The 12,028-nt window shown below is 47.8% G+C and overlaps 1 protein-coding gene across 1 annotated transcript in view; it reads left to right on the forward strand.

Annotated features, from left to right (window-relative positions):
* The first annotated feature begins 422 nt into the window (after positions 1-422).
* DCBLD2 (discoidin, CUB and LCCL domain containing 2) overlaps positions 423-12,028 on the forward strand; it is a 133,017-nt gene continuing 121,411 nt past the window's right edge. The window contains exon 1 of the mRNA XM_068270677.1: positions 423-644. Within this exon, the coding sequence (XP_068126778.1) occupies positions 578-644 (67 nt within the window). The 5' untranslated portion in view covers positions 423-577. The remainder of the gene's footprint in view (positions 645-12,028) is intronic.

The following is a 12,028-nucleotide window of genomic DNA, read 5'->3' on the forward strand; positions in this document are numbered from 1 at the left end:
GCCTGGCACCCCCACAGCCCTCTCTCTCCTGGTCTGGGCAGCCTGGCACCACCACAGCCCTCTCTCTCCTGATCTGGGCAGCCTGGAACCCCACAGCCCTCTCTCCTGATCTGGGCAGCCTGGCACCCCACAGCCCTCTCTCTCCTAATCTGGGCAGCCTGGCACCCCCACAGCCCTCTCTCCTGATCTGGGCAGGCAGCCTGGCACCCCCACAGCCCTCTCTCTCTCTCTCTCTCTCCCGATGTTTGGAGAGTGGGCAGCCCACCTCAACTAACTTTCTCTCTTCTCTGTAGTCTGGGGGACGGCGGGTCCAACCCAGCGCTCCCCGCCCCCCCCCCCCCCAGTTAACCCAGCACGGGCCGGCAAGGAAGCCACCACTTGTTGCAGCGGGACTGGCTCTGGCGCTCCGGCAACGTAGGGGTTACAGGGAGTCCCTCCAGCGATCCGCAGCGATCCCGGCGCCGGAAGTGCTGCTGGGGCTGCGCGCGCACCGCTGGGGATCCGCTGAGCGATGTGATCGGGGGAGCCCGCAGTATGCACACTGGCGGCTGCCGGGAGAGCGGAGAGCGGGGGGAGGATGGTGACGCGCCGGCTGCTGCTGCCGCTGCTGCTCTGCCTGCTGCGGGCTGCGGGGGCTCAGAACGGTGAGTAGCGCTGCTGGGGGGAGGGGGTGCATGTGGCCCGCGCGCCCCTCTGCTGGTGCACATGTATCATTTATATTATATATCACCCCTCTGCCTGCCAGCTCTGTCCTCACCTTCTCTGTGCTTTCATGCCCTGCTTCTCCTTCCAGGGACAGTCAAAGGCTCTGCTGGGTCCCTGGAAGGACTGTCTGCTGAGTCCACTCTATATACTGATTTGTTTTAAACTGGCCAACTCAGGTGGCCACACACTAAACAATCTGACTGTACAATTTTTATACAGTCTTACCAACATCCATGTAGTATAATATTATTCTTTAGTATTTATATAGCGCCGACATCTTCCGCAGCGCTGTACAGATTAATTATATCTAGTCTTGTCACTAACTGTCCCTCAGAGGAGCTCACAATCTAGTCCCTACTATTGTCATATGTCTATATTGTGTAGTGTATGTATCGTAGTCTAGGGCCAATTTAGGAGGAAGCCAATTAAGTTATCTGTATGTTTTTGGGACGTGGGAGGGAACTGGTGTGCTCGGAGGAAACCCACGCAGACACGGGGAGAACATACAAACTCCTTACAGATGTTGACCTAGCTGGTATTCGAGATTTGAACCGGAGACCAAGCGCTGCAAGGCGAGAGCGCTAACCACGATGCCACCGTGGTGCCCAGGCAATAGATAGCAATAGATTAACTGTGACTTGGATATATTTTTCAGGTAGTCGCTTATACTACATGAAAGTGGTAAAATTGGGATTGATTGTACAGTCAGATTGCATGGTGTGATTTCAAATTTTTAATCGTTTTTCACATGCTATTCCGGTACTGCATGCTGCATTTTTTTCTGCGTTTTTCATTTGATAGCATTCAGGGAAAATCGGAATCGCAAATCGGATTTGCAGGGATCCTTAAAGGAAAGGTTCAGGGTAACGTGGAAAAAAATAAAAATCCATATCCACTTACCCGGGGCTTCCTCCAGCCCGTGGCAGGCAGGAGGTGCCCTCGCCGCCGCTCCAGAGGCTTCCGGTCGTCTTCGGTGGCCGACCCGACCTGGCCAGGCCGGCTGCCAGGTCGGGCTCTTCTGCGCTCCACGGACGGGCTCTTCTGCGTCCCACGCGGGCGCGCTGACGTCATCGGACGTCCTCCGGGCTGTACTGCGCAGGCGCATACTGCGCCTGCTCAGTACAGCCCGGAGGACGTCCGATGACGTCAGCGCGCCCGCGTGGGACGCAGAAGAGCCCGTCCGTGGAGCGCAGAAGAGCCCGACCTGGCAGCCGGCCTGGCCAGGTCGGGTCGGCCACCGAAGACGACCGGAAGCCTCTGGAGCGGCGGCGAGGGCACCTCCTGCCTGCCACGGGCTGGAGGAAGCCCCGGGTAAGTGGATATGGATTTTTATTTTTTTCAACGTTTCCCTGAACCTTCCCTTTAAGGAGTCTTTCCTGTCAGATTTTGGGTAAAATCGATCTTTTCCGACAGTTCTGATCTGATGTCCGATTTTATGATCGCGTTTGTATAGAAGTGATCGGAAAATCAATTAAAAAAAAATGATCGAACTTATCGGTAATTATTGATTAGACCTGAAATCTAACATCGATCAACTAAAGAAGAAATTAATACCTGGCACACGCCATGCCGTTTCTTGTCAGACGGGTCGAATCTATCATTTCTGAGAGGTCCAGTCTTGATTCTCAATCATTTTTTGATTGGTTTTGGTAGAGAAGTGATTGGAAAAATTATCGGGAATCAGATCGGACCGGCCGGTAATTATCGTTTTGACCCAAAATCTGATGGAAAATTGTATGGCGTGAAAGCTGGGTACACAGCATGCAGTGTTTACATCAGATTTTATTTCAAGCGATTGATTGATATGCAGATCTGATAGCGATCGGCGGTAGAAGAAACCTAATGCTGTGTACACACGGTATGATTTTCTGTGCGCTTTTCCGACCCAGTCGGTTTTTCCGCTCTATTCTCTTATCTTCATTCGTTTTTCTTATCTTTTTCCATTCACTGCTATGAGAAGTCGAGCGCAGAGCAATATCTGACATGACGGATTTTATCAATCGGATCCATCTATCGCACGGAAAATCGTACCGTGTGTATTAGGCATAATGCCTGGTACACACCATGCAATTTCCCATCTGATAGATGGATCGAATTGATTATTTCTGATATGTCCGATCATTTTTCAGATCGGATTTTAGTGATTAGAAAATTGATCAGAAAAACTATTGAGAATAAGATTGAACCTGTCGGAAATATCGATTTGACCTGTCTATCCGAAAGGAAATTGCATGGTGTGTACCACTTCATCATCTTGGCTTGGAAGGTTTCATATATTGTATTGTAGATTTTTCCCTTTTTAATATTCCCTGTGGATTAAATATTGTTTGTTTTGAAGGGGGAAAAAAGCAGCGATGCTCTTGTTTTGTGAGGTGTTGGATTCAGTGTGATTACGTTAGAACTGAGTCTTGTTGCATTGTGATGTAGTTCTGTTGACATATGGAAGGTACTATACTATGTACTCTTCAGCATTGATCTCAGTATTTTAAAATGGCAACAGTCTGTGTTAGGGCGCGTTTCCACTTGAGCGGAAACCGCCGCGAATCCGCATAGTTTCCACGCAGGCGAATAGTGTGGGGAAACTCTGCCATAGGGTGCAATGGTAACGCCGGCCGAATCGCTACCGCTAGCGTTTCGGCCGGCTTTTCCATCCGAATCGGCGCGGGAGGCTGCGGATCCCATAGCCGTGCATAGCACGGCTGATGGGATTCGTGTGCTTTCCCCGCAGACCCAGAAGAGCCGGCTCGCGTCTCGCAAGTGGAATCGCGCCCTTAGAGCTCTTTTCCACTGGCAATTGCCTAATGCAAACAAAAACAATTGCAATTTTTCATCAATTTTATATATGCAATTTTGCATTTATCTTTTAACATTGAAACACAATCGCAGGTGAAATCTCTCCAAAAAGCGATTGCGCTTTACAGAAAATCGAATTGTGATAGTGGAAAATATTTTTCGCGATTCCTTTTTTAAAGCAGCAACCCTAGTGATTTAAAAATAGCTAGCGGTTTGTGATTTAAAGGGAATTGCTCTCTTTGGAAAAGTGTTTTGGGCTGATTCACACTTGATTACTTTGCTGATCGCTGCTGCTAATGTATCCCTATGGATTAGGATTATTCATACTGCAGCGTTTGCGATTAATACAAATTGCAAAAGTGCTGCATGTAGTGCTTTTGGGGCGATTGTGATGTCATTCTCGTTCTGTTGAACTGAAATCAAAACGTAAATCGCGGAAAAAATGATTTGCATTCCGACGGTTACCCGGCCCTTATAGCATTTTGGTCCATATTTAATTCACTGTGTGTGTGTATAACTATCTATATCTACTGTATATCTGTCCCAAAACTACATACGGAAAGACATAAACCTAGAGTCTGCACAGGTGTACCATTCTTTAGGCTACCTTCCCACTGGGGCATTGCTGTGCGTTTATATATATATATATATATATATATATATATATATATATATATATATATATATATATATATATATATATATATATATATATATATATATATATATATATATATTCACATTGGTAACCCGATGCAATCGTATTGTAATGGTACAGTCACGTCTGCGCATTATGAAGTAGTGTGAGGTATGCTGTGCGGTATTGGGTAGAGCACATATTAACAGTTGCAGTGAAGCATACTTTTTTTTGACTGTATGCTTCTGTATCACATGTGCAATGTGACTTTTTGGGTCCTGTCACGCTAAAGGAGTTGCTGTCAGTTATAACTGAACAGATAACTGTTCAGCCCAGGGCCATGTCTCCCTATGGCTCAGTTCACATTGTATGGATTTTAACGGAAAATGTATTCACAGTACGCTGCCAACTGGTCAGTTTTTTTTTTTTACCGTTCAAGGCTCTTGCACACTACATGCAATTGCGTTTTGTTTGTTTTTTTTGTTTTGTTTTTTATACGTCTGATTTTGGATTCTGATTAAAAGTCTTAGCATCATGCAGTACGTTTTTTAATCGGAATCCAAAATCGGATCAGATAAAAAATCGGAATCGCATGTAGTGTGCAAGAGGGCTCGCAGCGACCGTTGCATCCCTGTAACAGCAGCAACGCTGTGGATCAGGATGTTCAGCATGTTATCTGTGCATTGCGTGCAGTCAATGAAAAGTATGGTTCATTAATAACGTGAATGTTTTGCAGTAAATGATGCTGCCTGCCGGTACACCGCAGCGCGCTGTGAAGGTCGCATAGGTGGCGCATTGCAGTGCGGAAAGCCGCGTTACACTGCAACATGCCACTGTGAATGTAGCCTCAACAACTTAGGGCCCATTCACACCTGAAAGCGCAAAACGGAAACACTTAGTGCTACCGTTTTCTTGCGTGTGTGATTTTACCACGATTAGCGTGGTCAAATTACTGAACACTTCCGCGATTCAGAGGGATCGCGGCAAAAATGCTGCGGGTAACACGTTTTGCGTTTGACGCTAATCGCAAAAAGCCTGCCATCATTTAGTTTCTATTGCGCTAGCACTTTAAAGTGGACCTGAACTTTAGCCCAGGACACAAGAAAAATATAACAGAAATGCATCCTGTATGTATTTAAAGAGTTTATCCTGTGTAATTCCCCCTCATTTCTGTCTAATCACTGTTTGTAATTTGCTCCCTCCCCTGTGTCACATGACTGCCTATGGCAGATAAGCCCATTTGAAAGCACAGGCTGTAAACAATATGTCTGCTTCCATGAATCAGGAAATAGAAACTGTGCAGATTTATTTTAGGATTTGTATCAGCTGTAACAAATAAATGTTTTTGTTTATTTAATGTCAATATGCTGTTTTCTTTTAGAGCAGAGAGGAGTGCTGAGTTCAGGTCCACTTTAAAAAGCGCTAACGCTTTGGCGATTAGTGGGAATAGTAATAGTGTGAATGGGCCCTAATTATTCAGAACTTCCTGTTTATCCATTCACAAAATAGCATATCTGTACAGCGGTCATTACTTATCTCGTCACCTGAAATGCTCAACATTATTAAAGGGGAACTGAAGAGAGAGGTATATGGAGGCTGTCATGTTTATTTCCTTTTAATCAATACCAGTTGCCTGGCAGCCCTGCTGGTCTATTTCTCTGCAGTAGTATCTGATTAAAACCAGAAACAAGCATGCAGCTAGTCTTGTCAGATCAGACTTATAAGTCTGAACCACTGAAACACCTGATCTGCTGCATGCTTGTTCAGGGGCTATGGCTAATAGTATTAGAGGCAGAGGATCCGCAGGGCTGCCAGGCAACTGATATTGTCTAAAAGGAAATAAACATGACAGCCTCCATATACCTCTCTCTTCAGTTCCCCTTTAAGCAGCATTTGTACAGGACTTAAAGGGACAGTGTAAGAAAAAAACAGCCCTTGGGGGGCACTAACCTCGGTGGGGCGAAGCAACTGGATCTAATGAGGCTTCCCTGTCCTCTTCGCCCCCCGAGATCCAGCGCTGGCACTGGCAGCCCCCGAAAATACAGTCGTCAAGGATGTCAGCTGTTGCACAGGTGCAGTAGTGCCTGCAGTACTTACCTCCCCTGCTCTGGCTGCGCAGTAGTGGCTTTCCGATGGGCTCCGGTGGAAATAGCCAAATCCGATTGTGTCCGCTCTACTGCGCAATTGGGCTCAGCTATTCCCGCAAGAGTTCATCGGCAAGCCGCTACTGTGCTAGAGCCGGGAAGGTAAATATTTACATCGCTGCTGGTCGGTGGCTGCCAGCGCTGGATCCTGGAGGGTGAGGAGGATGGGGGAAGCCTCATTAGGACCCAGAGGCCTCTCCCTCCCGAGGTAAGTAACGCCCAGGGGCTGTTTTGGGTTTTTTTTTTCCACATATTTGCTTTAACTTTCAAAGCTTTCTCTTTTTTTTTTTGCTTGTTGCCAACAGAACTGGCTTGTAAAAACATCCTTCAATCTTCTGTATCTGCTGTGTTATTTTGGCCATTGGTGTTGGTTCCCATTCTACTGGTTTAGTTCTTTTAGAAGTCCTCATTATACCTATGAATGGAAGAAGGCGTGGACTTTGTGTTGCCTACTATTGATAGTAATGAGTGACCTGAGTCTGTGCCTGTGGTATCTCCAGGTCATCCTCAAGGCACACTGAATACTGTTTCATTAGGGATGTCCCTGCTGCCTTATGCTGTACATACACCGGTCAGCGCTGTCCTGAGGTGAACTAGCGTCTCTTCGAGTATATCCTTCTCTGCACTGTATTGTGTCTTAAAAATGAGATGTGTTCATTGATGTTAATCCTGCGATGTATGAACTAGGGCTCACATTAATGGAAAGTCCGCCTCAGTGTTTTTACTTACATCTCGCTATAGATTTTCCTATTGAGCTAGCCGTATAATGCAGCAAGCTGTGTTCCCGAGCGTGACAAGGAAAATGCATCAATTCCTATTTGATCTACTGTGTAACTGTGTTGGTACGCTGGGCTCTGAACTGTCGTCCGAGGGATGGAATCCCGATCCCTTCCGGACAGGCCTCATACATATTAACAAGCCTTAAAGTATTATTTAAAGGGAATTCTAAAGGTGGCCATATATCAGGCGACTTGGTGGCCTATCGACCATCTGATTCGATTACGCATGAAATACGGTGCTGCAAAGTGTATGTCTGATCGACGATGTGACCAATTTCCGGCTGAAATTGGTTGCATGAATCGGTCAGACATGCTGCAGGATGTTGAGCCAACTTGCTCGATCAGTGAGAGGGATGAGCGACAAACACGACAAAACCCCCGACACTGTCCCCCCTAATGTTCAACGTGTCCACCAACAACCCCCGGCCTTCGCCCGCCAGGATGTCACCTGTCCATGTCTGCCGGTTGTTCCGTGCTCCGTCCTTCGTTCATACATGCACCCCACGTGGCTGCCACAATAACGTGGGCGCATGTGACGTCACACACGTTCCCACATGAACGCCGGCAACCATGTGGGGAGCGTGTATGGACGGAGCATGGAACAACCGGAAGACATGGACAGGTGATGTATAGTTCACTGGGCACCAGGGGGGGGGGGGGGGGGCGTTGTTTGGTGGTGGGCACGTTGAACATTAGGGGGGGGTTAGCGTCAGGCCAGCCAGGAGGTGGATGCGGCGTCACAAGGCCGATTCCGGATCGATTTCAGCAAGGAATTGGAACGAGAGAGATTTGTCTTTTGGACGAATCTGCCCATGATCGCTAGATGTGTGGCTACCTTTTAATTTCAGTGATTGAGTCTGCTGGGGAAAATCAATAAAGGACCTATTTCCACTAGTGCGGTGCGATTCCGTTGTGGAAAACGCAAAAACGAATTTGCATACGGATGCAAATTTTAACATGAAAACGCATTAAAATTCGCATCTGTTTGTAAGTATGCGAATTTAACCATGTCAGTGCCTGTGTGCTTTTACATTGATTTTAAGCAAAAACATACGCAAATTTGCATGGAAAATTCGCATAATGAAAACGCAGGCAAATTTCCTACTAAATACATTACAGGCGAATCGCACAGTAGCCTTGCGGTGTGCGAATTCTGATGGCTCTGCTATGCAGATCTTTTTCTGCACAGTCCACCGCACAGAATTTCTGACAAGTGGAAACAGGCCCATTGATTTATATTGGTTATGCAAATCTGCATGCAGAAAACGCATGGAGATTCGCTCTAGTGTAAACGGGCCCTAAGTGTATGAGCCCCTTAACATGTCATATTAGGGATACTCTGAATCAGCGTCTGATCAGGTTTGCCTAATCTTGCAACGGATGCAGTGCTGTCTCCTGTATATCAGAGGACCTCATCGTTTTATAGATCTTCTCTTAACTCCGGTTGTCACCAGTGGAGTTGGTTGAGAGTAAAATAGGATTAATGTGTTTTCAGGACCAGGGCTGTATTGATTTCCTGATTCCAGACATTGATCAGATTGTCGGACACTCTCATCAGATACAAGGCCTCTTATGTCTCTGGGGGGAAACGAGCATAAAATCGAGGCTGTGCCTCTTTCTGCTGCATTCTTAAGGTGGCCATACATTAGAACGATTATGGGCAGATTCGACAGAGAGACAAATTTATCTAATCGAATGTGCCCATACACTACAGGCCGATTGCTGTCCGATTTCAGCATGAAATCATCAGGGAATCGGCTGAGCCGCCGCGTCCGCCCCGCCGCTGCCCCCAAAATGTATAAATGTATGTAGTGTGCGTACATTTATACATTGCCTGTCCTGTAGCAGCTTTGGCACGGTGTCCGTCCATCTCGCCAGGTAAGCCGCATACACGCTATCGGCGTAGAACGGTCTAAAGGTGGCCACTAACGGTCCAATTTTTAGCGAAAAATCGTTCAATCGATCAGAAATTCTGATCGGATGAAAAATCGTTCACTACACCATCAACTAACCAATCATTGCTTCCTATCTATCACGACCACCAAGAAAATCCAAATTTTCGTTCGACGAAAATTCATTCGGGCGACATTTTTTCACTCGTTCATAATCTATTGTGTACACCAATGGAGATTATTTACAACCAATCCGATCAGAATTTCTGATCGCTCAAACAATTTTTCGCTAGAAATTGGACCGTTAGTGGCCAGCTTTAGAGTAGTTAAAGAAGAACTTTAGTTCAGTAGCTGATGCCCCCTTTCCCATGAGAAATCTTTACCTTTTCTCCAATAGATAATCACGGGGGGTCTGTATGGCTGATATTGTGGTGAAACCCCTCCCACAGTGTGATGTCATGACCATGGTCCTGACTTTTTCCTGTCTGTGAGCCTCATTGCATTGTGGGAAATAACGGCTTTTCCCAACTTCCAAGCAAGTAATATCTCCCTCTGCGCATAGAAATCTCAGTAACGAACAGATCACCTGGCACAACTAAAGATGTCACCACCAGTGATACATTTCAGAATGTAAATCAGGGAGAAGAAAGATTTTGCAATGGGCAAGCACTGACTAAATAATCTTTAAATAGATATCAATAAGCATAATTTTATTCATGACGTCCTTTTCACTACAGTTCCTCTTTATCAAGTGATTTCATAAGTGATCCTTCTATTGTAGGGGTGTTAAACTTTACAAAGTGGGCTGAAGTTGTACAGTGGGACCTAGTCGCAGGCCAACCTCAATGTCTAGTGGCCACCTTCCTCCCTTATAAAGTTCTCTGGTGTCTAATGACCCCCATTCCCTTTCCCTATACAGTTCCCTGGTGTCTAATGACCCCTCTCCCCTTCCCCTATACAGTTCCCTGGTGTCTAATGACCCCCCTTCCCCTATACAGTTCCCTGGTGTCTAATGACCCCCCTTCCCCTATACAGTTCTCTGGTGTCTAATGACCCCTCTTCCCCTATACAGTTCCCTGGTGTCTAATGACCCCCCCTTCCCCTATACAGTTCCCTGGTGTCTAATGACCCCCCTTCCCCTATACAGTTCCCTGGTGTCTAATGACCCCCCTTCCCCTATACAGTTCCCTGGTGTCTAATGACCCCCCTTCCCCTATACAGTTCCCTGGTGTCTAATGACCCCCTTCCCCTATACAGTTCCCTGGTGTCTAATGACCCCCCTCCCCTTCCCCTATACAGTTCCCTGGTGTCTAGAGGCCCTCCTCCCGCCCTATACAGTTCCCTGGTGTCTAGTGGCCCCCTTCTTCTGCTGTAGAGTTCCGTAGTGTTTAGTACTTCCACCCTACCTTCCCCAAATAGCTTCCCTGGTGGTCTAGAGTGGGCCAAACATAATACAAAGTGGGGAAACCACTTGAAGGCCAAATTTAATGGTTCTGAGGGCCAGATTTGGCCCGCGGGCCGGAGTTTGACATGTATGTTCTACTGTAAGATGTGTAGACACAGATCTGCAGTACACACCCTCTGTACGAGTCACAGTGCTCTGCGGTTTACACCTCTCTGTAGAGGAGGGGGTATCTCTTGTGGCACAGCAGTCTCTGGTGCGATTCCAGTGAAGTTCATTTGTAAATCTGACAAAACTCTGGGGACTGATGCCACATACTTAGCAAATTGATGCACGTAATAGACAGAGAGGGCAGTAAATTATACCTCTGTATTCACTGGAGGGACTTTACATCACAGCATCCAGCAGAGACGGCTCAACTGACACTAGAGTAGCTGTAAAAGAGCAGAGCTGCCTTTGCGCAGGAGGGTCTGTGGTTAGTAATGTTACCCAAAGGCATGAAGTCATTCTTATTCATCACATCTATGACTAGCTGTGCACAACAGCCGACCCTGCAGCCAAACACTCAGGAGACGAGTAGCCAGGAGAGGCGCAGTGGTGATGTGCATGCTGACCAGCGCTACACACAGCCGACCCCTGCAGCCAAACACTCAGACGAGTAGCCAGGGGGCGGCGCAGTGGTGATGTGCATGCTGACCAGTGCTACACACAGCAGACCCCTGCAGCCAAACACTCAGGAGACGAGTAGCCAGGGGGCGGCACAGTGGTGATGTGCATGCTGACCAGGGCTACACACAGCAGACCCCTGCAGCCAAACACTCAGGAGACAAGGAGCCAGGGGGCGGCACAGTGGTGATGTGCATGCTGACCAGCGCTACACACAGCAGACCCCTGCAACCAAACACTCAGGAGACAAGGAGCCAGGGGGCGGCACAGTGGTGATGTGCATGCTGACCAGCGCTACACACAGCTGACCTTGCAGCCAAACACTCAGGAGACGAGTAGCCAGGGGGAGACACACTGATGTGGTGATGTGCATGCTGACCAGCGCTACACACAGCCGACCCCTGCAGCCAAACACTCAGGAGACGAGTAGCCAGGGGGAGGCACACTGATGTGGTGATGTGCATGCTGACCAGCGCTACACACAGCAGACCCCTGCAGCCAAACACTCAGGAGACGAGTAGCCAGGGGGAGGCACACTGATGTGGTGATGTGCATGCTGACCAGCGCTACACACAGCAGACCCCTGCAGCCAAACACTCAGGAGACGAGTAGCCAGGAGAGGCGCAGTGGTGATGGGCATACTGACCAGCGCTACACACAGCAGACCCCTGCAGCCAAACACTCAGGAGACGAGTAGCCAGGGGGAGGCACAGTGGTGATGTGCATGCTCACCTTGCAAAGCTAGAGTGTCAGGTGCGAATCCTAGCCAGGACCGCAGCACTTATCTGCATGGAGTTTGCATGTTCACCCTGTGTTTGTCTGTTATTGTTATTGACAAATGAAAGGGAGGAGCACTGAAATGTGAAAATTGCTCTGGTCCATAAAGAGTAATTTTCACATTTCAACGCTCTTCCCATTCATTTGCCAAAGTCGCGGTGTTCTGCGCCTGAGCAGCCTGGCTGTGTGGTGCTGGGCAGGCCCACAATAGCCCTGGCCGCAGGAGCGCGACA

This window comes from Hyperolius riggenbachi, chromosome 2 (genome assembly GCF_040937935.1).
Source record: "Hyperolius riggenbachi isolate aHypRig1 chromosome 2, aHypRig1.pri, whole genome shotgun sequence".
NCBI lineage: Eukaryota > Metazoa > Chordata > Amphibia > Anura > Hyperoliidae > Hyperolius > Hyperolius riggenbachi.